The sequence below is a fragment of the Amblyraja radiata genome, chromosome 7 (assembly GCF_010909765.2).
Source record: "Amblyraja radiata isolate CabotCenter1 chromosome 7, sAmbRad1.1.pri, whole genome shotgun sequence".
NCBI classification, from domain to species: Eukaryota; Metazoa; Chordata; class Chondrichthyes; order Rajiformes; family Rajidae; genus Amblyraja; species Amblyraja radiata.
The window spans coordinates 8,531,537-8,558,506 of record NC_045962.1 but is presented as its reverse complement, the minus strand read 5'-3'; the positions used below and the strand labels follow the sequence as shown (position 1 = coordinate 8,558,506).

The 26,970-nt window shown below is 46.7% G+C and overlaps 1 protein-coding gene across 1 annotated transcript in view; it reads right to left on the bottom strand.

Moving 5' to 3' along the window:
• The window catches only part of cers6 (ceramide synthase 6), a gene marked incomplete at its 5' end in the record, with an annotated part of 112,499 nt that overhangs the window by 17,227 nt on the left and 68,302 nt on the right, over positions 1-26,970 (bottom strand). The window contains 3 exons of the mRNA XM_033023654.1: positions 4,440-4,568; positions 6,965-7,057; positions 14,026-14,076. Of these exons, the coding sequence (XP_032879545.1) occupies positions 4,440-4,568; positions 6,965-7,057; positions 14,026-14,076 (273 nt within the window). The remainder of the gene's footprint in view (positions 1-4,439; positions 4,569-6,964; positions 7,058-14,025; positions 14,077-26,970) is intronic.

Here is a 26,970-nt window from a genome sequence, read left to right as displayed (position 1 = left end):
CCCCATATCCTCTGACTCCACTATTTTTAAGAGCTCTATCTAGCTCTCTCTTGAAAGCATCCAGAGAACCTGCCTCCACCGCCCTCTGAGGAAGAGAATTCCACAGACTCACCACTCTCTGTGAGAAAAAGTGTTTCCTCATCTCTGTACTAAATGGCTTACTTCTTATTCTTAAACTGTGGCCCCTGGTTCTGGACTCCCCCAACATCGGGAACATGTTTCCTGCCTCTAGCGTGTCCAAACCCTTAACAATCTTGTTCAAGAAGGCCTTAACAATCTTATATGTTTCAATGAGATATCCTCTCATCCTTCTAAACTCCAGAGTGTACAAGCCCAGCTGCTCCATTCTCTCAGCATATGACAGTCCCGCCATCCCGGGAATTAACCTTGTAAACCTACGCTGCACTCCCTCAATAGCAAGAATGTCCTTCCTCAAATTGGGGGACCAAAACTGCACACAATACTCCAGGTGTGGTCTCACTAGGGCTCTGTACAACTGCAGAAGGACCTCTTTGCGGTGTTGTACTTCCGGTGGCGCTGGTGCCAGCAGCCTCCACCTACAGCCCGGTATCTTTTTGTTTTTTTGTTTATTTAGTTATGTAAAAGTGTGTTTTTTTGTGGGGTTTTTGTGTTTTGATGTGGGGGAAGAGGGTACGGTGCGGGGGATACCGTCCTTCAGCCGCTTCCTGGTGAAGACGCGACTATTATTCGAGTCGCGTCCTCGCCCCCCCCCCCCCCCCCAGCGGCCTACCTACTGGATTGGCGTGGCCTTTCCTGCCGGGATCGACCAGAGCTCCAGCAGCGGCGGGACAGCGCTGATACAGGGCTGGCGATGCCTTACCGGGGATCGCCGTCTGGAGCCCGGAGTGCTGGACCTGCTGCACCGACATCATGGAGCTGCGGTTTGCGGAGCTCCAAACGCGGGCGGCGCTGATGGACAGCGCGGGGTCCTGCGACTCTGCCCGGCTCGGCCTGCGGACACGGGAGCTGCGGACTCCGGCTGCGGGAGGCGGCTGATCGGGAGGTCCGGGCCACTGAGGAGGATGTTCACCGTCAGGGTTCGGCGTCGGCGTTCCACCAGCCCGGCGTGAGGGCCTGAACATCGGGCCACCCGGGGCGGCGACTGCGGGTGCTAGGAAGGCCTCGACCACGAGTGAACATCTGGGAAGAATGGAGTGGAGGCTGGCTGGACTATGGTGCCTTCCTCAACTTGGTGTCACTGTGTTATGTTGTGTCGTGGACTTTCACTGTTTGTGCTTTTTTTTTTTTTTTTTAAAATTCTATTTTATTTTTAATATGTTTTATTATTTATTATTATTTATTTATTTTTATTTTTATGATGCTGCCTGTAAGGGAAATTTATTTCGTTGTCTCTAACTGAGACAATGACAATAAATTTGAATACAATACAATACAATACAATACTTTGCTCCTATATTCGATTCCTCTTGTTATAAAGGCCAACATGCCATTCGCTTTCTTCACTGCCTGCTGTACCTGCATGCTTACTTTCATAGACTGGTGTACAAGGACCCCCAGATCCCGTTGTACTTCCCCTTTTCCCAACTTGATGCCATTTAGATAGTAATCTGCCTTCCTGTTTTTGTACCAAAGTGAATAACCTCACATTTATCCGCATTAAACTTCATCTGCTTTGGGGAAAAAGTATGTGAGCGTTCACTGTATCCATGCCTCTCATGCCCTTGTACACCTCAATAAGGTCATCCCTGAGCTTCCTGCACTCCAAAGAAAAAGTCCCAGCCTGTCCCACCTCTCCCTGTAAGTCAAGCCCGCAAGCCCAGGTAACATCCTAGTCAATCTCTTCTACACCTTTTGTACATCTTTGCAGAAAAGCTGCAGGGATTGTGAATTCCAACTCTAAAAAAGAGCTGTTCTGAGTTCACCCCCTGTCATATCATTCATTTTTCTTAATCAACTATGCTTTCATTAAAAGATAAGTAAAGAAAAAGAGGCCTAATGAGCTGCGGGCGCTGAAATCCTGAGTAAGTTCTTGAGAAACAGAGGGTCAGGCAGCTTCTGTGAAGGAAATAGACAGACAACGTTGGAGGTCGGATGCTTCTTTAGACTGAAGAAGGGTTCCGACCTGAAACGTTACCTAACCATGTTCTCCAGACTTGCTGATTGACCCGCTGAGTTACACCAGCACTTTGTGTTTCACTGAATTTAAAAAAAGGACATTGTTGCAAATGATGTCAACATTTCATATTCGTAAAAGCACTTTTGGACCGTTCTATTTGCCAAGCGAGTGATGATCATATCCCAGGAATTAGAACATTGTTTTCTTTAACATTCAGTATCGGCCCAGGTCTCTCGGAACACACTCAAGACAGAGTCAAACTCCGTTAATCTGCTGTATTCTGCCCCAGTGTATACTTCCACTGAACCTCTCAGTGTTTATTTCAGCTATCATTGTGTCAGGTTGGGGGTGAGTTTCCCCCGCCACGGGTACCATGTAATCCCGTGCTACCTGCTCCATGGTTGGATAGTCGGCGACTAAACCGTCTCCCCCACCTGGTTTACCAGGTGAGGAGGGGGCTGTGGACCCCCAGCAGGACCAAAAACAAGACCTGTCAGAGGGCGGATGAGCTCCTAGCGAGCCAACGGCCATCCACACTTCAGTAGAAGTTGCGATCACTGTCGTACATAGCATCGTAAGGCACCGTGCCCGTAGATGTTCTAAACGATGTTGATGATGATGATGTTCACTCTAACTAATTCGATGACGTAGAAACAAGAAACTGCAGATGCAGGTTTGCCAAGGAAACGCACAAAGTTCTAGAGAAAGTCAGTGGGTCTGAAGAATGGTCCCGACCCAAAACGTCACCTATCCATGTTCTCCTGAGAAGCTGCCTGATCCACTGAGTTACTCCAGCACTGGGATAGGATGATTGTTACTTAAAACTGCATTACTGCTCAAACAATTTTTGTTTGTATTTTTTTCCAGTTAAAACACAAGGTGGGCTGCTAATGAACTGACCAACGTTGGACAGACAGTGTGTTAACAAGGGTCACTGGCACTATATGGTTGGTACACACAACTTGGTGTTATGCATGAAGATGTTAAACTAGGGAAAATTAAACATTGTCAGACCAAACATTGAAGGAATGAAAGATACAGCATGGACACAAGCCCTTCGGCCCACCAAGTCCACGCCGACCATCGATCACCCGTTCACACCTGTTCCGTGCTATCCCACTTTCTCATCCACTCACTACACCCTAGGGGCAATTTACAGAGGGCCGATTAACCTACAAACCCACTCGCCTTTGGGATGTGGGAGGAATCCGGGGCACCCGGACAGACAGCACCCGAGGTCAGGGTCGAGCACGTGTCTCTGGCGCTGTGAGGCAGCAGCTCTACCTGCTGCACCACTGTGCCCCGTTAAGAAGAAGAGGAAGGGAGTATTAGAGGCAGAGGTTCGGAAGACAAACCATGTCATGGATTCATACAGCACGGAAACAGGCCGTTCGGCCCAACTTGTCCATGCTGACCAAGGTGCCCCATCTACACTAGTCCCTGCCCATGTTTGGCCCTTACCCCTCTAAACCTATCCTATCCATGTAATGGCCCTGTCCCACGGTACGAGTTCATTCCAAGAGTTCACCCGAGTTTGCCCTGATCCGAACTCGGTGAATTACGGTAATGGCCGCTCGTCGGTACTCGGGGCTCTCGTGGACATTATTCCTCATGTTGAAAAATCTTCACGAGTCTTCCCGAGCTTACCTGCCATTAGCGAGTCTTCCCGAGTAGCTGCCGTTAGCGTTACGAGCCGCTAAGAGACGTCCCCGAGCTCCGACGTACCCGCTACGATCATTCTCCGTGCTTACCACGAGTTTGATTTTTTTTTAAACTCGGGAGAGCTCTTGGAATGAACTCGTACCGTGGGACAGGGCCATAACTGTCCCAATAAGCGTTCAATTATATAGAAATAAGGAAGCAAAACCAATGGAAATATAACCTTGCTTTAGTGACTTTTCCCTTTGTCATTTCACTAAATATTATTCCAGGTCCACCACTGATTTCCTGGCAACTTGTGGTCTGCCCCCCTCTTTAATCTGGACAAAATCCCCCCTGGTAGTCCCCCCGAAAATGTGGTGCCTAGGCCGGGGGAGGGGGCCGATCGGGACTTCCACGGCCGATCGGTGGGATGAATTAGCCCCCTGTGGCCTGGGCTCTGGAACTCCGGCCCGGCCAGAGCCGGCGGATCCGTTCTCACAGCCGACTCCCGCGGCCCAATTTGCGGGCGGGACCACCTCTGTTGGCCTGGCAAATCGGACAATGCAGCAAGGCTCTGGAACCTATGGTGCTGGAAAATCGATGGCACGCGTCACGCCACGAGAAGATGATTCTTTTTACAAGACGATGGGTTTGGTTATGGCCAGTTACGGCACCATCAGGGATCACACTCTTTCCTTACCTCCAACAGAAAGTCGGATGCGTCGTGAAGGCACATGACTAGTGTACCGACACGCACCATGTTGTTGATGTACGAGAACATTAGCAGCGCTATTGTTGCAGTGTGGTGCAGGAACATAATGGCAAAGTCCTAAAACATGAAGAAGAAGAGGTGAAGGTTGGGTATTTAAGTGAGCGCAAATTTCCCGGCAACCATCCCCTTGTCAGTACGTTGCACACTTCACAGGTTCCACTGGAAGACCTGAATTTCCAAGGTGATCTTATCGAGGTGTTTAAAATCATGAGGGGAATAGATGGGGTGAATGCACAGATTGTGTAGGAAGAAACTGCAGATGCTGCTTTTAACCAAAACTAGATGCAAACAGCTGGAGTAACTCAGCGGGACAGGCAGCATCTCTGGAGAGAAGGAATAGATGACATTTCGGGTTCAGTCTGAAGAAGGGTCTCGACCCGAAACATCACCCATTCCTTCTCTCCCGAGATGCTGCCTGTCCCGCTGAGTTACTCCAGTATTTTGTCTCTATCGTCTGAATGCACAGTCTTTTACCCCAGGAAGAACCAGAGAACAAAGGTTTAAGGTGAGAGGGGAAAGACTTAATACAAACCCGAGGGGCAACTTTTCCATACAGAGGGTGGTGGGTATATGGAAAGAGCTGCCAGGGGAGGTCGTTGAGGAAGGGACTATAATAGCAGTTAGAAGTTATTGAAACAGATACATGGATTTGGGTCAGACTCTGGCAACTGGGACTTGCGTGGTTAGACAGGGCTTATGACTGTAATACATGGCTAGTGTTAGATGCACTGCAGCTGAATACATGACAATGTGAATCTATTAGGAACAATGGCGTCAGATTAAGTCAGTCAATGACTAACAGCTGTGATTGCGAAGTGTGAGTTTACAGCAGGCTGTTATCAAACGTGACACATTTACAAGAACACGATGTAACCTGCAAATTCCAATTTAGTTCCTCCTGTCACGATTCAGTCTCTCGCAGCTATTGCTACTTCCTGAAAGGACAATGCTATTTATACTCAACATGTTTTTCTGCACGATATGTCAGACAGTGGCTGTGCTAATTGGTGAAGCCTCACTGACCTGAAATGTTAACCCACTTTTTCTCCTTCCATAGATACTGCCTGACCCGCGGAGTATTATCTGGACTTGGGGGAAAAAAAGACACAAAGTGCTGGAGCAACTCAGCGGAACAGGCAGCATCTGTGGAGGACATGGATAGGGACCGTTCTCCAGACTGACGGAGAGGGTGGGGTCTGCAAGGGAGGAGTGGCAGGACCAAGCCTGGTGAGTGATAGGTGGATACAGGTGAGTGGAGTTTTTTTGATAGATGGTTGGACAAAGGCCACAGCTGAAAGGTTTAGTTTATTGTCATGTGTACCGAGGGAATAACGTTCGGTGCAAGATACAGTCCGAAAACAAAAGGGACCAAAGGTGTGAGGTAAGGAGAGAAGAGGTGCGAATTGTGAAGCTAGAGGAAGGATATAAGTGGAAGGAGAGGGGGGGGGGGGGGGGGGGGGAATAGTGGGGGCGCATCCACATGGGGAACAGGGAAAGAGGGCGGGGAAAAAAGGTGGGTGGGGGGAGGTTTGAAGGATAGTTATCTAAAATTGGAGAGTTCAGTGATCATTTACTGTTCATTTAACTGCTGTTGTCAGTCCATATGGCAATGAAACACTCATGACTCCGTTATACAGAGGTCCGTAATCGTGTGATCGTGAGGCTTTTCCGCGCTGACAACGAGGTGGGATACAGTTGGACGGGGGATGGGTTAACGTTCCAAGTGTTAGCTGGAAGACGGATAAATGGACCGGATACTGTGATGGCCAGAGATGGCCGCGAGCAGTGAACTCAGTTTTCATAGACGTCCCAACTGGTCCAAATCTCCATTGACTCCATTTACACCTCACGCTGCCTCGACAAGGCCAGCAGCATAAACAAGGACCAGTCCCATCCCCGGACACTCCCTCTTCTCCCATCTCCCATCAGACAAGACGTACAGACATCAAGAACTGGAGGACGTGGGTTTACTATCCGACACGCGCTAGGGACAATTTACAATTTTACCTAAGTCAATTAACACACAAACCTGTACGTCTCTGGACGTTGGGTAGGCTAGGACTTTATTTCTTAAAGAGTGCATGAGGATGAGGGCTGATGTTATAGAGGTGTACAAAGTCATGAGGGGAATAGGTAGGGTGAATGCACAGGGGAATAGATAGGGTGAGTTTTGGCCAGAGTAGGGGAATCGAGACCAAGATGACATAGGTTTAAGGTGAAGTGGAAAAGATGCAATAGCAACCTGAGGGGTAACTTTTGGTTAGAAGGAGTTGGGCTGAGTGGCCTGTTTTGGTGCTGCATGACTAATTAGACAGTGGATAAATGGAAGCATGGATTATTTTAAAATTGTTGTTCTTTAGGATTTCCTTAACACCAGTATAAAGAATGCTTCGTACTCACAATGGATTCTTGTGACATAAGGGTTTAATTATTATTATGTGGAATATTCTGACCTTTCGTTTGATGTCCGTAAACTGTGAGAAGATCAAGGACCAGTAGAAGGCCAGCTCCACGATGTAGTAGTAATGGAGATCGGAGGGGAGAGGCTGTGGAGGATAGGAAAGCGTTTCACACGTCAGTTCCCGCTGCAATTCAATTCAATTCAACTTTATTGTCATTGCACAAATACAAGTATAGGTACAACGAAATGCAGTTTAGCGTCTGGTCATAGTCATAGTGCAAGATAGTAGAAGTCAAAATAAAAATACAAAGTTGGCATACAATAAAAGTAAAGAAAAATGCTGGTTAACAATGTGTGGATTGTGGATGAATTAAAACTGATACATAGACAGATAACTGTATACAAGTGGGAGAGTCTAAGGATGGCTAGCGTCAGGACTCCGAGTTCAGCAGTGTAATGGTGTTGTTGAAAAAGCTGTTCCTCAGCCTGCTTGTGCGAGACCTGAGGCTCCTGTACCGCCTCCCTGATGGGAGGAGGGCAAATAGTCCATGGTTAGGGTGAGAGGGGTCCTTGATGATTTTCCCGGCCCGTCTCAGACACCGTTTTCGGTGGAGGGCATCCACGGCAGGGAGCGGGGCACCGATGATGTGCTGAGCGGTTTTCACCACCCGTTGCAGTGCCTTACGACCAGTACAGTCACTTCTGGATGCATACTGTTGGGATGCATCTCAGCTTGGTTTGCGAGGTCTATCCAAGACCGCAAGATCGGGGGGAAGAACACAAGAAGACCACAACAACAGCTCTGCCCAAGAGGGCGGCAGGGTGTCGCAGCGATAGAGTTGCTACCTTACAGCGACAGAGTCCTGACTACGGGTGCTGTTTGTACACAGTTTGTACGTTCGCCCCGTGACCTGCGTGGGTTTTCTCCAGGATCTCCGGTTTCCTCCCACACTCCAAAAGCGTAAAGCTCTGTGGGGTCATTGGCTTGGTGTAATTGTAAGTGGTCCCTACTGTGTGTGCAGGGTAGCGTTAGTGTGCGGGGATCACTGGTCAGCGCGGTGAGCCAAATGGCCTGTTTCCGTGCTGTATCTCTAAACTAAATGGAAAGAAATTGCAGAGAACATGTGGGAACATGTGGGAATTGCTCTGCCCAGGACAAGAAGGCTCTGCAGAGAGTAGTGCGTCAGCCGAACGCACTATGGGAACTTCACTCGCCCCCCTGCAGGAACTATACATCAGGAGGTGCAACTCCAGAGCCAATAAAATCATGAGAGACCCCTTCCACCCCTGCAACGGACTGTTCCAGCTGCTACGGTCAGGCAAACGCCTCCGTTGCCATGCTGTGAGAACGGAGCGGTTGAGAAGGAGTTTCTTCCCAGAGGCCATTCGGACTGTAAACTCCTATCTCACCAGGGACTAACTTTACTGAACGTTTTTCCTTCCGCCCACAATATTTAATATGTAAAAGAATATGTGATTGTGTTTATAGTTTGTTTGGTTGTTTGTTTGTTTGTCTTTTTGCACAAAAGTCCGCAAGCATTGCCACTTTTCATTTCACTGCACATCTCGTATGTGTATGTGACGAATAAACTTGACTTGACTTGACTTAGCAAGGAACTGCAGATGCTGGTTTATACCAAAGATAGATACAAGATGCTGGAGTAATTCAGCGGGACATGCAGCATCTCTGGAGAAAAGAAATAGAGTCATACAGCGTGGAAACAGGCCCTTCGGCCCAACTTGCCCACACCGACCAACATGTCCCAGCTACACTAGTCTCACCTGCCTGCGTTTGGTCCATATCCCTCCAAACCTGGCTTATTCATGTACCTATCTAAATACTTCTTAAATGTTGGGATAGTCCCTGCCTCAACTACCTCCTCTGGCAGCTTGTTCCATACATCCACCACCCTTTGTGTGAAAAAGTCACCCCTCAGATTCCTATTAAATCGTTTCCCCTTCACCTTGAACCTATGTCCTCTGGTCCTCGATTTCCCTACTATGGGCAAGAGACTCAATACACCTCAATAAGGTCAGCCCTCATCCTCCTGCACTCCAAGGATCGAGACCCAGCCTACTCAACCTCTCCCTATAGCTCAGACACGCTAGTCCTGGCAACATCCTCGTGAATCTTCTCCGAACCCTTTCAAGCTTGACAATATCTTTCCTATAACATGGTGCCCAGAACTGAACACAATATTCTAAATGCGGACTCACCAACGTCTTATACAACAGCAACATGACCTCCCAACTTCTATACTCAATACTGACTGATGAAGGCCAAAGTGCCAAAAGTCTTTTTGACCACCTTTTCTACCTGCGATTCGACCTTCAAGGAACCATGTACTTGTACTCCTAGATCCCTCTGCTCTACAACACTACCCAGAGGCCTACCATTTACTGTGTAGGTCCTGCCTTTGCTAAACGTCCCAAAATGCAACACCTTATACTTTTCTGTATTAAATTCCATCAACCATTCCTCTGCCCACCTGGCCAGTTGATCCAGATCCTGCTGCAATCGTTCACAACCATCTTCACTTCCTGCAAAACGACCCACTTTTGTATCATCAACAAACTTGCTAATCTTGCCCTGTATGTTCTCATCCAAATCATTGATGTAGATGACAAACAGTAACGGGCCCAGCACCAAACCCTGTGACACACCACATAGAAACATAGAAAATAGGTGCAGGAGTAGGCCATTCGGCCCTTCGAGCCTGCACCGCCATTCAATATGATCATGGCTGATCATCCAACTCAGTATCCTGTACCTGCCTTCTCTCCATACCCCCTGATCCCTTTAGCCACAAGGGCCACATCTAACTCCCTCTTAAATATAGCCAACAAACTGGCCTCAACTACCTTCTGTGGCAGAGAATTCCAGAGATTCACCACTCTCTGTGTGAAAAATGTTTTCCTCATCTCGGTCCTAAAAGATTTCCCCCTTATCCTTAAACTGTGACCCCTTGTTCTGGACTTCCCCAACATTGGAAACAATCTACCTGCATCTAGCCTGTCCAACCCCTTAAGAATTTTGTAAGTTTCTATAAGATCCCCCCTCAATCTTCTAAATTCTAACGAGTACTAGTCACACTAGTGACCACTAGTCACAGGCCTCCAGTTGAGAAGCAACCTTCCACCATCACCCTCTGCTTCCTTCCATGGAGCCAATTTGCTATCCATTCAGCTATCTCTCCTTGGATTCCATGTGATCTAACCTTCCAGAGCAGCCTTCCATGCGGAACTTTGTCGAACGCCGTACTGAAGTCCATGTACACAACATCTTCAGCTCTGCCCTCATCGACCTTTTTGGTCGCGTCTTCAAAATCAGATTTGTGAGATACGATCTCCCACGTACAAAACCATGCTGACTATCCCTAATCAGCCCTTGCCCATCCAAATGCTGTATAACCTATCCCTCAGAATACTCTCCAGTAACTTTCCAACTACAGATGTTAAGCTCACTGGCTTATGGTGCCCAGCATTTTTCCTGCAGCCCTTCTTGAAAAGAGGTACAACATTTGCCACCCTCCAGTCTTCCAGCATCTCTCCTGTATTTAAGGACGACTCGTAAATTTCAACCAGGGCTCCCACAATTTCCTCTCTAGTTTCCCACAATGTCCTCGGATATATCTGATCAGGCTCTGGAGATTTGTCTACCTTCATACACGGCAGTACCTTCAGCACCTCTTCGATGGTAACCCTGACTGCTCTCAAGACACATCCATTGACTGCCCCAAGTTCCTCCGTTCTACAGTCTTTCTCCTCTGTAAATACAAATACGCATTGAGGACCTTGCCCATCTCCTGTGACTCCACACAGAGGTGACCGCTTTGATTCCTGAGACGTCCCACTCTCTCTCTCTAGTTATCCTTTTCCCCCTTATGTATTTATAAAATCTTTTGGGATTGTCCTTAGTTCTACCCACCAGAGCTATCTCCTGGCCCCTTTTTGCCCTTCTGATTTCCTTTTATAGTTTACTCCTTAGTTTCCGAAACTCCTCCAGGGATGCACTTGATCCCAGTCCCATACCTGTCCCATGCATCCTTCTTGTTTTTGACCAACGCCTCCATTTCCCTCGTCAGCCAAGCTTCCTTACGTTTGCCCTTCACTCTAACAGGGGCGTACACATCCTGAGCATTTGTCATGACGTTTCGGTAACGTAGGTAACAATATGTAACGTTTCGAGTCAGAAATGTTGCTTTCTTCCCCCTCCACCCCATCATATTTATTAGGAGCATAAAATACAGATACCAAGCTGAGCACAATTGGGATATAATAAATTGTTTAACCACAGTAAGACCTGATATATCTGATCAGGCCCTGGAGATTTGTCTACCTTCATACACAATGTAGGTAAGTAAAATGCTCCCTCCGATCAGTTTTATCACCCAGACTCTTAGTTTTCATCTTTGATGTATGGACTTTCCAGGAAGCAGAGTATTTGAATTTTAAAGAGCTTTTTGTAAGAGGTGACATCTCGTTTCACAGTCTGTAATGATCTTATATTTAATTTGATGAATGGCTGTTAGATCTTGTAATGGCTCAATTATCATTTCAGCCCATTTTGTTTATATGCCCCAAATATGTGCAATGTCGGTAATTTCCCAACTTGCTTATTTTATCAAATCATGAGATATATTCCATAATTGATATAATCTACTGAAATACAGAAACATGATTGAAATATGACAACATCACAGAAATGTCTGCTCGTTACTTATTCCCAGATCACCTCACCTACAGTAAATTTAATGTCGCCACTTTTTAAATTGTAAGACTGGATAATTACATTTTAATCTATCGAGTTGGGGGATTTCTGCCTCGCAGCGCCAGAGACCCAGGTTCGATCCTGACAACAGGACCGCGTTGGGTTTTCTCCGGGTGCTCCGGTTTCCTCCCACACTCCAAAGACGTACAAGTTTGGCTTTGTTAAAAATTATAAATTGGGCTGCAGTGTGTAGGATAGTGCTAGTGTATGGGGATCGCTGGTCGGTGCGGACTTGAGGGTCTGTTTTCGCACAGTATCTCTAAACTAAACCAGACAGCACAGGAACAGGCCCTCCGGCCCAACTTGCTCACACCAGCCAACATGTCCCTTCTATACCAGCCCTACCTGCACCTATTTGCCCATATCCCTCTAAACCTGTCCTATCCCTGAACCTGTCCAAATGTTCTTAAATGTTCTGATCGCACCTGGCTCAACTATCTCTTCCGGTGGTTCCGTACACCCACCACCCTTTGTGTAAACAACATTCTGAGTGTTCAGCATGGGCGTGTTTGCATGAAGGGGCTGTTTCCACGCTGTTGACACTGTTGGTGAGGCCGTGCTCAAGAGTATTGTGTTCAGTTTTGGTGAGGAGAGATTGCAATGTTATTTTACCTTGACCAATTTCACGATTTTTATGGGGACGTGGGCGGGCATTGATGACAAACCCTGCGATATATCACTTCACCAGCTGTCGTTTCCTTTTACTAATGTCGACAATGAAAACTGTGCTGATAATTCCCAGCTTCGGCCCAGTTTCTTCCCGGCTGTTATCAGGCAACTGAACCATCCCATCAGCAACTAGAGAGCAGTCCTGATCTCCCATCCACCTCATTGCAGACCCTCGGATTATCATTAATCGGACTTTACTGGACTTTATCTCGCACCAAATGTTTTTCCCTTTTTCCTGTATCTGTGCACTGTGGATAGTGCGATCGGAATCACGTATAGCCTTTCTACTGACTGAATAGCACGCAACAAAAGCTTTTCACTGTACCTCGGTACACGTGTCAATAATAAATTAAACAAACAAAAAAACACCACTTCAGGCAATGATCCAATAAATCTCTCAGCAATTGTACACAATTGTACCAAAATTGCCCATGTCGATCAACATGTCCCATCTACATTAGTCCCACATACCTGCGTTGGGCCTATATCCCTCTAAACCTATCCTATCCATGTACCTGTCCCAATGTTTCTTCAACGTTGCGATAGTCCCTGCCTCAACTACCTCTCTGGCAGCTTGTTCCATACACCCACCACCCTTTGTGTGAAAATGTTGCCCCTCAGGTTCCTATTAAATCTTTCCCCTCCTCACCTTAAACCCATGTCCTCTGGTTCTCGATTCCCCTCCTCTGGGTAAGAGGCTCTGTGTGTTTACCTGATCGATTCCTCTCATGATTCCTCTCTAAAGATCACCACTCATTGCGAGTCAGCAGCAATGAGATGGGCATCAGTTATCTAATTACAACACCAACAAGCAGATTTATGTTGACAGGGTTTTCAATCCTATAATTGTTGAACATCTTGACTAGAAAGTTGTCCAAAGATTGTTGCTATGCCCATGATAGGGAGCGTGTGACAGCCTCCGCAACTATTGTAACCAGACATATTTCCTTCATGGCACTTGGACGGGTACATGGATAGGACATGTTTAGAGGGATATGGGCCTGACATGGGCATGTGGGACTAGTGTAGATGGGGCACCTTGTTTTGCATGGGCAACTTCGGCCAAAAGGGCTGTTTCCTTGCTGTTTGACTATGACGGAGAGGCCACGCTTTTAGTTTAGTTTAGTTTAGAGATACAGCGAGGAAACAGGCCCTTCGGCCCATCGAGTCCGCACTGACCAGCGATGCCCGCACATTAACACTATCCTACACACACACTAGGGACAGTTTACACATACACCAAGCCAATTAACCGACAAACTTGTACATTGGATGATCATATTGAATGGCGGTGCAGGCTCGAAGGGCCGAATGGCCTACTCCTGCACCTATTTTCTATGTTTCTATGTCTTTGGAGTGCGGGAGGAAACAGAATATCTCGGAGAAAACCCACGCAGGTCACGGGGAGAACGTACAAACTCCGCACGGACAGCACCCGTAGTCGGGATTGAACCTGGGTCTCCGGCCCGGCAAGCGCTGTAAGGCAGCAACTCTACCGCTGCGGCACCGTGGCTGAGTAATGTGTTCGGTTTTGGTCACCCTGATACAGGAAATCGCTTCTGCAACCTTGCTTTCCAACTTGGCAACTTCCTGCCGATAAGACGGTGGCCAAAACAGATGCCGGAAATCCGACGTAAAACTGGAAGGTGCGGCAAAGAATCCGTGGACCTTACCTGGTAAGGGTAGCTGTACCAACAGTGTCTTGTATCCCAAAGCCAAGGGACCTGCACATGGAACAGAACAGAGTGTCAGGAATCACACCAAAGCTTTGTACAACAATGAATGGCAAAATCTGTGTGACAATCTCTGAAAGTTTACAAGCACAAATCTATAGTGTGAATGGCCTAATTCTGCTCCTACAACTTATAATAGTCGGGTTGGGCATGGATACGTTGGGCCGAATGGCCTGTTTCGTGCTGTGCGACCATATGACTCTATGTACCTCTGGCATGAATTTGTGCCCTTAGTGCGACACAGTGGTAGGGTTGCTGCCTCACAGTGCCAGAGACCCGGGTTCGATCCTGACCTCCGGTACTGTCAGTGGGGAGTTTGCACGTTCTCCCTGTCACCACGTGGGTTTCCTCTCTCATCCCAAAGACATGAAGGTTAGTTGGCATTTGTAAATTGCTCACTAGTGTGTGGGGGTGTGGATGAGAAAGTGGGAAAACATAGAACTAGTGTGAACGGGTGATCGATGGTCGGCATGGAATCAGTGGGCCAAAGGGCCTGTTGCTAGGCAGTTTAGTCTTTGGCGATACAGTGTGGAAACAGGCCCTTTGGGCCACCGAGTCTGCACCGACCAGCGATCACCAGGTACACTAGCACTATCCTTCATACCACGATGTCCCTCATTTGATTTTAATTAGATTTTAATAATCTTCTCTCGGGCCATCCAGATTCCTTTGTGTTGTGCCAGATCGGACCATAATACTCCAACCTCTGACCAACAAGTGCGCCACATAGGTTAGCAAGGTTTACTTGCTTTTGTCACTTTTTCTATTAATAAAGACAAACGCCTCATATATTATTGTTTAGTTTAGAGATACAGTGCGGAACCACACACTATGGCCCACCAAGTCCAACTGAGCAGCGATCCCCGCACATTGACACTATCCTAGGGACAATTTAACATTTATACCAAGCCAATGAATGTCTTTGGAGTGGGGGAGGAAACCGAAGATCCCCGAAAAAACCCACGCGGTCGTGGCGGGAAACGTACAAACTCCGTACATATGGACAACACCCGTAGTCAGGATCGAACCAGGGTCGCTGGCGCTTGTAAAGGGCCTGTCCCACTGTGGCGACCTAATTGGTGAGTTTAGAAGAATTTGCCCTCGGCTCATACTCGCAGCATGGTCGACACGAGGTCCTAGGAGGTCTTTGTAACTCTCCTTCACGCTCAAGAGTAGTCCCTGCGTACTCGAGGCCTCAGCTAGGTCGCGGCGTTTTTTTTTTTAGCATGCTGAAAAATGCCCGCGAGTAAAAAAGGTCGCCATAGAAAAAAATCGATATTTTTTACTCGTAGGTTTAGTCGAAGTAGGTCGTAGTAGGTCGGCATGTTAGTCGTAGGTAATCGAGGGTAGTCGAAGGTAATCGAAGGTAGTCGTAGATAGTCTTCATCAAAGTCGAAGGGAGGTCAAAGGGGGTCGACTTCACTCTCCACTATTCCGTGTCCAATTTTCCCGAAACTAGTCAAATCTAGTCGAAGGAGGTCTTCAACATGACACTTTTCATACTCTCCTAAACTCTTCTAAACTCGCCAATTAGGTCCCCACAGTGGGACAGGCCCTTAAGGCAGCAACTCTACCACTCTGTCACAGTGCCGCCCATATGTGTTTCTAACACCTTCCTCAACCTTTCCCACCACATGAACATATCCCCAGGTACCTGCAACGTGTTGCCAGGGCTGGTGGGAGAGGCAGACACAATAATGGTATGTAAGAGGCACATGGATATGCAAGGAATGGATTTGTTTAGCTTATGGTCACGTATACCGAGCTACAGTGAACGGCTTTTTATTGTGTGCTATCCAGTCAGCGGAAAGGCTATACATGATTACAATTGAACCGTCCACGGTATAAAGATACAGGATAAAAGTAAAAACGTTTAGGGCAAGATAAAGTCCAGGAAAGTCCGATTAAAGATAGTCCGAGTGTCTCCAGTGAGGGTAGATGGTAGCTCAGGACCGCATAGGGATATGGATCATGTGTACACACATTAGTTTAACGGCATCAGGTTCAGCACAGACATCGTGGGCCGAATGGCCTGTTCCCGTGCTGTACTGTTCTATTTATTTAACAAAGAACTGCAGGTGCTGGCAAAATCGAAGGTAGACACAAAATGCTGGAGAAACTCAGCGGGTGAGGCAGCATCTATGGAGAGAAGGAATTGGCGATGTTTCGGGTAGAGACCCTTCTTCAGAAACATCGGCAATTCCTCCTCACCTGTACTGTTCTTTGATTGAAATAACTTCAAAATGTGCCATTTATTCACATTGCCAATCCTATTTTTTCCTGTTAAAATTCATCTGTTTTTACGCTGTTAACTGTCATCTCACAGTGCCATATTTATCCTGGTGACAAAGCGTCGAGGTGATTTATTTTGTAGTCAGATTCCATTGAGCAAGACTAATATCTCGTCAACCCTCCATGCAGAATATTGCGCGCGTGTCAGACTCCATCTGCTGGGTGAGCTGTGAACTGTGGCCTTGCCCAGCCATAAACTTCCATGTTATAGTGGTACTAAATGTGCAATTAATCAATGTGATTGACGAGGTACGGTGCCAAAACCTGAAACAGATTGTCCGTAGCAGTCTCTGAAATGTTCACATTCTAGTCATTCGTGAGGGTGTCAAGGGTTCTGGGGAGAAGGCAGGAGAATGGGGTTGAGAGGGAAAGATAGACCAGCCATGATTGAATGGCGGAGTAGGCGATGGGACAAATGGTCTAATTCTGCTCCTATGATTTATGAAGATTAAGAATCAAACATCGACTGTCCGCCAAGGCCTACTGGATCTCCCAGTTGCCAACCATTTCAACTCCCCTTTCCCACATTGACCTTTCTGTCCTGGGCCTCCTCCATTGCCAGAGTGAGGCCCAGCGCAAATTGGAGGAGCACCACCTCTATGATTTCCCTCTGAGGTTTGAGGGGCGGCAGGGTGGTGCAACTCACAGCGCCAGAGACCCGGGATTTGTATTAGCTCCATCTGCACCCAAACATGTTAGTTCCCTTAGAAACTCCAGTGACTAACATCATGATAGAAACATAGAAACATAGAAAATAGGTGCAGGAGCAGGCCATTCGGCCCTTCGAGCCTGCACCGCCATTCAAAATGATCATGGCTGATCATCCAACTCAGTATCCTGTACCTGCCTTCTCTCCATACCCCCTGATCCCTTTAGCCACAAGGGCCACATCTAACTCCCTCTTAAATATAGCCAATGAACTGGCCTCAACTACTTTCTGTGGCAGAGAATTCCAGAGATTCACCACTCTCTGTGTGAAAAATGTTTTCCTCATCTTGGTCCTAAAATATTTCCCCCTTATCCTTAAACTGTGACCGCTTGTTCTGGACTTCCCCAACATCGGGAACAATCTTCCTGCATCTAGCCTGTCCAACCCCTTAAGAATTTTGTAAGTTTCTATAAGATCCCCCTCAATCTTCTAAATTCTAGCGAGTACAAGCCGAGTCTATCCAGTCTTTCTTCATATGAAAGTCCTGACATCCCAGGAATCAGCCTGGCGAACCTTCTCTGTACTCCCTCTATGGCAAGAATGTCTTTCCTCAGATTAGGAGACCAAAACTGTACGCAATACTCCAGGTGTGGTCTCACCAAGATCCTGTACAATGATGGCTCCAATATTGCCTAATTTTAATCACATTGCTCTAATTGTCAATGATAATTAAAAACTGGTGGTGGATGAATTGGCTGAAAATTAGGCGATGGATTTCAAACTGATTCTCAGTCACGACCTAATTCTATTTAAAAGGTTGACATGTTTAGCCAAATTACGAGGTACAATATAATGGGAACATTTGTTCAAATATTTCAGCTAACGTAAAAATCATTCTACTCTTATTTTTTTTGGATGCTGCAAATGCTGGTTTACAAAAAAAGACACAGAGTGCTGGAGTAACTCAGCGGGTCAGGCAGCATCTCTGGAGAACATGGATAGGTGACGTTTCACAGAGTGCTGGAGTAACTCAGCGGGTCAGGCAGCATCTCTGGAGAACATGGATAGGTGACATTTCGGGTCAGGACTGTAGTGTCATGACCCGAAATGTCACCTATCCACAGACTATTGACCGACATCTACTATAAACCTATTGACTCCCATAGCTATCTAGACTACACTTCTTCTCACCCTGCTTCCTGTAAAGACTCTATCCCCTACTCCCAATTCCTCCGTCTACGCCGCATTTGCGCCCAGGATGAGGTGTTCCATACCAGGGCATCGGAGATGTCCTCATTCTTTAGGAAACGGGGGTTTCCTGCAGATCCACTCTTGCTCCCCCTCCCCCCATTCGTGACAAGGACAGAGTCCCCCTTGTCCCCACCTCATCAGCCGTCACATACAGCATATAGTCCTTCAACATTTTCGCCACCTCCAACGGGATCCCGCTACTGGTCACATCTTCTGTCCTGGGCCTCCTCCATTGTCAGAGTGAGGCCCAGTGCAAATTGGAGGAACAGCACCTCATATTTCGCTTGGGTAGCATTTTGTGTCTACCTTCGATTTAAATAGCGGAGTCTGGGGACATGGGGAGAAGGCAGCAACGGGTTACTGATTGGGGATGATCAGCCATTATCACATTGAATGGCAGTGCTGGCTCGAAGGGCCAAATGGCCTATTACTGCACCTATTGTCTATTGTCTATTGTCTATCTGCAGTTCTTTCCAAGACATGTCACCTATCCACATTCTCCAGATTTTGTGTCTTTTCTACTCTATGTTTTTTTCCTTCCATACATTTAATATTTAAAAATACTTGTTTAAAAGAATATTGCAAGGATTAACTTTAATACATTCTTCCTCTATTTTTAAATCAGTGCAGACATATTTGGATGAGGGGAGTCCTTGAGTTTGGATATGTGGCGTAGAGACATAGAGTTGTGGAAACATGCCATTCGGCCCACCTAGTCCATGCTGACCAAGTTGACATAAAGCACTGGTCTCATTTGCCTACATATCCCTCTAAACCCTTCACATCTATATATCTGACAAATTGTAGCTGCTTAGAGTCATAGAGTGATACAGCATGGAAACAGGCCCTTTGGCCCAACTTGCCCCACACCGACCAACATGCCCCTTCTACACTTGTCTGCCTGCATTTGGCCCATATCCCTCCAAACCTGTCCTATCCATGTACCTGTCTAATGGTTTCTTACATTTTGCAAATTGACTCTGCCTCAACTACCTCCTCTGGCAGCTTGTTCCATACACCCACCACCCTTTGTGTGAAAACGTTACCCCTCTATTTTCTATTAAATCTTGCCCCCCCCTCACCTTAAAACTATGTCCTCTGATTCTTGATTCCCCTAATCTGGGGAAGAGACTGTGTGTCTACCCGATCTATTCCTCTCATGATTTTATACTCCTCATTTTCCTGCCCTCCAAGGAATAGAGCCCCAGCCTACTCTACCTCTCCCTATAGCTCAGACCCTCGAGTCCTGGCAACATGCTCGTAAATCTTCTCTGTACCATTTCCAACTTAACAACAAGAGAGGTGGAGTAACCTTGGCTAGATCATGCATTCAGCGAGAAGGTACTTCCCATGAATGATGAAAGCTTGGGCAAGTTGTAGACTACAGGAATCAGCATCCCTGCAAAATAACTGAGCAGTGGAGTAAATTGTGTAATACGGATCGCAGGGCCTGTTTCTGTGCTGTGTGACAAGTCTAGGAATATAGCCGTTGAATTAATAATGCAGAACACATATTCAAAGATGGTTTGAAGACCACACACACACACACACACACACACACACACACACACACACACACACACACACACACACACACACACACACACACACACACACACAATAAACAAACTCTTATATTAAATTTAGCTATTTAACAAATCAGATTAAATACAGCATTTTGTTTGGTGCCAAAATTTTAATACATGGGGCAAGAATAACAGGAGTTTGTAAGATAAAAGTATTTTACATATATCTATATCTCCATCTCTATACAGTATATATATATATATATGCGTGTATATCTATAAAAGTAAATATATCTTTCCATACCCTGCCTCAACTACCCTGCCTCTGGCCAACAGCGGAGTTGCACATCTACTGCATCCGCTGCTCTAGATGTCAGCTGATTTACATCGGTGAGACCAAGCGTAGGTTGGGCGATCGTTTCGCCGAACACCTCCGCTCAGTCCGCAATAACCTACCTGACCTCCCGGTGGCTCAGCACTTCAACTCCCCCTCCCATTCCCAATCCGACCTCTCTGTCCTGGGTCTCCTCCATTGCCAGAGTGAGCAACAGCGGAAATTGGAGGAACAGCACCTCATATTCCGTCTGGGGACCTTGCGTCCTTATGGCATTAACATAGAATTCTCCCAATTTGGCTAGCCCTTGCTGTCTCCTCCCCTTCCTTAACCCTCTAGCTGTCTCCTCCCACCCTCCCATCCGCCCGCCCTCGGGCTCCTCCTCCTCCTCCCCTTTTCCTTCTTTCTTTCCCCCACCCCCCATCAGTCTGAAGAAGGGTTTCGGCCCGAAACGTCGCCTATTTCCTTCGCTCCATAGATGCTGCTGCACCCGCTGAGTTTCCCCAGCATTTTTGTGTACCTCCTATATCTTTCCATATCTCTCTATCTATACATATATCCATCTATATATACAGTATGTGTGTGGATATATATATGTGTGTGTGTATATATATCTCTATAGATATATAAACACACACACATACACATGCTTGCACACACACGTATATACTGTAAAATCATGCCTTTATATTACTACCTCAAACTAATATCACCCCATGTATTTTGGCATTTTAAATTGGCTTTAGTTTATCACACAGGCAATCAAAGCCAAACCAGTAAAATAAAAACAGCAAATATATTATGAGGTAATGATTTTCAATCAAAAAGATTCTCAGTTTGAATATGAAAAAAAATACAGCACATCGCTTCTGCGTTTAATCTGGATTATTAATTTAGTTTTTAACAAAGCCAGAATAATTATAGTATTTTGTTAGGTCTTCACAACATCAGTGAGTATGTGTATGGCCTATAGATTCAGCTGCTATATGCCTAATCTATATGCTACATGCCTACATGCCAAGTTAACATGAGCTCGTCTGCCTGAATATGATCCATATCCCTCCGTTCCCTACATATTTATGTGCTTATTCAAAAGTCTTAAACCCGTACATCTGCTTTATACTTTGCCCCTCTCACCTGTAAGCTACACCTTCTTGTGTTGACATTTCCACCCTGGGGAGAAAGGTTCTGACTGTCTGCCCTATCAGTGCCTCTCATCATTTCATATACTTCTTTCAGACCTCTGACCTCTCCCTGTAGCTGACATCTTTTAATCCAGGCATCATTCCGGTGAAGACACAAACTGTTGCAATAACTGGCAGCATCTCTGGAGAACATGAATAGGTGGCATTTAACATTGGGATCCTCGTTCAGCCGGGTTCGAAGAAAGGTCTCGACCTGAAACGTTACCTATCCATATTCTCCAACGCTGCTGCCGGACCAGCGGAGTTGCTCCAGCGCTTTCTGTATTTCCTTGGTAAACCAGCATCTGCAGTTCCTCGTTTCACCATTCTAGTACATCTCCTCTGCACCCTCTCCAAAACCTCCTGTAATGGGGTGACCAGAACCGCACACTATACTCCAAATGCAGCCTAACCAAAGTCCTCCAGTGCTGATGGAAAGAGAGTTCACTGTCTGTCTGCACATCAAGGCCTTTAATTCTCACTCAGACATCTGCCTCTGATGCTGCACTGCGAATACGTACATTTTCCTTGTCTCAAAGCTCTTCTGAAAATCCAATGCTCTCTCCTCCTCTATTATCGTCTTTGGCCAAATTAAAAATAGAGTCATAGAGTAATACGGTGTGGAAACAGGTCCTTCAGCCCAACTCGCCCACACCGGCCAACAATGTCCCAGCTACACTAGTCCCACTTACCTGCGCTTGGTCCATAACCCTCCAAACCTGTCCTATCCATGTACCTGTCTAAATGTTTCTTAAACGATGGGATAGCCCCAGCCCCAACTACCTCCTCTGGCAGCTCGTTCCATACAGCCACCACCCTTTGTGTGAAAAAATTACCCCTCGGATTCCTATTAAATCTTTTCCCCTTCATCTCGATTCAGGTCCTATTAAATCTTTTCCCCTTCATCTATGTCCTCTGGTCCTCGATTCCCATACTCTGGGTAAAAGACTCTGTGCATCTACCCGATCAATTCCTCTCATGATTTTCTCATGAGTTGTCTCTCAACTTTACAAAGTTGCTCACAAGAATATCGGAACAGAAAAGACCGCATATTGGAGATAAATTGGTGATAAGTTCTACAGATGCGCCTTAGGAACCATTTTATCGGGATGTATCAGAGCACGGTTTGGGAACAGTTCCACCTAAGACCGCAAGAAATTGCAGAGAATTGTGGACGCAGCTCAGACCATCACGGGTCTTCCTCGGTACCCCACAGCTCCGCTCTTGGTCCCCCTCCCCTCAGTCCCAACTGGGACAGAGTCCCCCTAGTCCTCACCTTCCACCCCATCAGCCGTCGCATACAGCACATAATTCTCCAACATTTTCGCCACCTCCAACGGGATCCCACTACTGGCCACATCTTCCCATCTCCACCCCTTTCCGCCTTCTGCAGAGACCGTTCCCTCTACAACTCCCTGGTCAACTCATCCCTTCCCACCCAAACCACCCCCTCCCGAGGTACTTTCCCCTACAACCGCAGTAGATGCAACACCTGTCCCTATACCTACTCCCTCGACTCTGTCCAGGGAACCCGACTATCCTTTCAGATGAGGCTTGCACCTCCTCCAACTTCATCTACTGTATCCGCTGTTCCAGGTGTGGAATCCTGTACATTGGAGAGACCAAGCGCAGGCTGGGCGATCGTTTCGCTGAACACCTACGCTCAGTCTGCCTAGGCCTATGCCATCTCCCGGTTGCTCAACACACTCTATAAGATCACCCCCATCTTCCTGCGCTCCAAGGAATAAAATCCTAGCTGCCCAACCTCTCTCTATAGTCTAGGCACTCAAGTCGTGGCAATATCCGCGTACATCCTCTCTGCATTCTTTCCAGCTCAACATCTTTCCCGTGGCAGGGACACCAAAAGCTGAACACTATACTCCGAATGTGCCCTCACTGATGTCTTGATACTTATCCAGGCAGAGGAAACATCCCCTCAATTACTCTGTCATATACTCCTAGAGTCCTCATTTTTCAAAACTCCTTTGGAAGTGGGCTATTGCTGCTCTTGAGGCATCTTGTTCATCACAGATATCAACCTAGACTGTTTCCAAGACCAGTTTACAGTTGCGAAGAGACAAAGCACAAAACTGCAGGTAATACTACAAAAAGCTGTGTCCAGTTGCTTTGAATTCTATGTAATTCTCCGATGTGTTATTCTCCGTTAACGATGAGAAGGCCTACCGGGAGGAGGTGGCTGATCTGGCAATCTGGTGTCAGGACAACAGCCTCCTCTTGAATGTCACAAAAACGAAGGAGCTGATCGTGGACTTTAGAAGGGCACAACATCCGAGGACATACATGCCACTGGAGATAAATAGGACTGCTGTGGATAGGGTGAGCTGCTTTAAATACCTGGGAGCCCACATCACAGAGGATCTGACATGGACAACACACACTGCCGCACTGGTGAGTAAGGCAAGGCAGCTCCTTTACCACCTCAGGCAGCTGAGGAAATTCAGAGACTCTCTGAGGATCCTTCAGTGCTTCTACTCTGCGGCTGTAGAAAGCATCTTGTCCGGCAACATCACAAACTGGTTTGGCAACAACTCTGCCCAGGACAAGAAGGCTCTGCAGAGAGTAGTTCGGCCGAACGCACTATGGGAACCACACTCGCCCCCCTGCAGGACCTATACATCAGAAGGTGCAGATCCAGAGCCAGCAACATTATGGGGGACCCCTACCACCCCAGCAACGGACTGTTCCTGCTGCTACGGTCAGGCAAACGCCTCCGCTGTCACGCCGTGAAAACAGAGAGGATGAGACGGAGGATTCCAAGGTATCTATAGTATTTAAATGCTGGAGAAACTCAGCGGGTAAGGCAGCATCTATGGAGCGAAGGAAATAGGCAACGTCTCGGGTCGAAACGCTCTAGGGTTTCGGCCTGAAACGTTGCCTATTTCCTTCGCTCCATAGATGCTGCCTCACCCGCTGAGTTTCTCCAGCATTTTTGTCTACAATCGATTTTCCAGCATCTGCAGTTCCTTCTTAAACATCTATGGTATTTAAACCGCTTATAATAGTAGGAATTCTTGAGAACATCTTGTTTGCGATAGCATCTTCTATGGTCACAGTCAGAGAAACTTAACTCTGGGAAACTATAGCAAGAGGATGTTTTGAAGTCATAGCAGCATGGAAACAGGCCCTTTGGCCCCTCCTGTCCATGCCAAAACACATGCCCCATCTATACTAGTCCCGCCTGCCTACATTGGCCCATATCCTTCTAAACCTGTCCTACCCGTGTACCTGTCCAAATGTTTTTAAAACATTGAAATAGTCCCTGCCACAACTTCCTCCTCCGGCAGCTCGTTCCATACACCCACCACACTCTGTGAAAAAGTTACCCCTCAGGTTCCTATTAAATCTTTCCCCTTATCTTAAACCCACGTCCTCTGGTTCTCGATTCCCCTACCCTGGATAAAAGACTGTGCATTCAACCTATCTATTCTTCTCCAGTTTTTGTACACTTCTCTCTATCCCTCATCCACCTGCGTTCCAAGGAATAAAGTCATAGCCTGCTCAGCTTCTCCCTGCAGCTCAGGCGACCTCGAGTCCTGTTCCGTCATTGTTCGGTTGATGATATACATGACAATTAAACACATTGCTGAGTTATCTTTGGCAAAAATGCCAGTTTTGGAGAGTTCTATCAGTATTACCGAAAACAGGGAACAATCCATTGTGAACTGTTGTAGTAGATGGAGCATCTGGGTCAGCAAGGACAAGCCGGGCCGAAGGGCCTGATTCCGTGCTGTATGACTCCAATCTATAACACTGACAGAACCAACATTTAACAGAAACTTAAAAATAAAACGGAAAAAGAAAACATCTCCTTCTTTTATAAATTACAGCTTCCAGGATAAATAAACACAGATTTCTATTGTAATGGGTTCTTTGTTTCTTTTGCTAAAGAATCTGTGACAGCTTGACATACTATTACTAGGCAACAAATTGTTCCGCACTTAGAAAATAACTTCTCTTATTGTGTTGACAGAAGTGCCAAATAGCTCTTCTTCACTGCACAGTTATTTTGGTAAATAAAATAAGAGGCGTGAGAATGAAAGAATCATTTCACAGAGGTTAAAACCACAAATGTTTCTCCTTTTATAAAGCATTCTTCTTAATGTCTGGCCGTTTCTTCTCCGTTGAGGTCAATCCGCCAAACTCCAGAGATAAAAACCTTCCACATGCAGCTAATGTGCTTCCAAAGAACCCAACAGAGGGTGGCACAGTGGCAAGGTGGCGCAGCAGTAGAGTTGCTGCCCCACAGTGCCAGAGACCCGGGTACCATCCTGACTACAGGTGCTGTCTGTACGGAGTTTATACATGTGACCGCGTGAGATTTCTCCAGTCTCTGAACTAAACTCGCGTGTTTTTAGTCAAAGACAGTGCCGATGGATTGGCAGCGGCCAGTCGGGAAATGACACAAGGTGCTGACTTCATGCTTCATCTGACAGATGGAACTTTCAGCAGCGGAGTTTAATTTAGAGATACAGCGCCGAAACAGGCCCTTCAGCCCACTGAGTCCGCACCGACCACTGATCCCCGCACACTAACACTATCCTACACCCACTAGGGACAATTTACACTTATACCAAGCCAATTAACCTACAATTCTGTACGTCTTTGGAGTGTGGGAGGAAACCGAAGATCTTGGAAAAAACCTACGCGGTCACGGGGAGAACGTACAAACTCCGTACGGGCAGCTCCCGTAGTTGGGATCGAGCCCGGGTCTCTGGTACTGCAAATGCAGTAGGGCAGCAACTCTACCACTGCACCACACTGCTCCAGATGTCGAGTGTCAAACTAGATGCAGTGCTGCAGGGTTAGATGCAATCCATTCATCATCTAACTGAAGCTAGACTGTACATGTGTGCTGGAGGGCAAGTGTTGTAACACTTGCATGCAACTCTTCACACGGTTAATCTATAACAATTACTGGCAAGAAATCATCATACAAGACAGCTTGACACAGGCAGAGAGGTTGTCATGACAGAGGGAATCCATTGAATGCTTAAAGACACGAGAGCACCTTGATAAATCTTTAGTTTAGTTTATAGATACAGCGAGGAAACAGGCCATTCGGCCCACCGAGTCCGAGCCGACCAATGATCCCCGCACACTAACGCTATCCTACACACACAAGGGACAATTTTCAATTTTTTACCAAAGCCAATTAACCAACAAACCTGTACGTCTTTGGAATGTGGGAGGGAACCAGAGCTCCCAGGGAAAACCCACACGGTCACAGGGAGAACATACAAACTCCGTACAGACAGCACCCATAGTCAGGTCTCTGGCACTGTGTGGAAGCGACTCTACCACTGCGCCAACGTGCCGACTCCAAAGAAATATAGGATGTTGTTAGACGCCATACTGTAGCTAATCTGCCATCTGAATCCCTTAAAAACCAAAGGGATTTTTCTACACCGAGGCCCACCACACGTTGTCATTTTCTACATCTGTTAAGGAAAGTGTATTGGACCAACAAGCTAGGAAGTTATTAAAACTTCTTAATGTGCAAGGAACTTAAAAATATTCTGTCTTTAAGAATTCTTTTAAAAGGAACTGAAAGCATCTGCCTGGTGGGACTCGGATGAGGGACTTGTCGTTTTACCCTGACAAAATCATGACAGAGGATTTCTTTTAAAA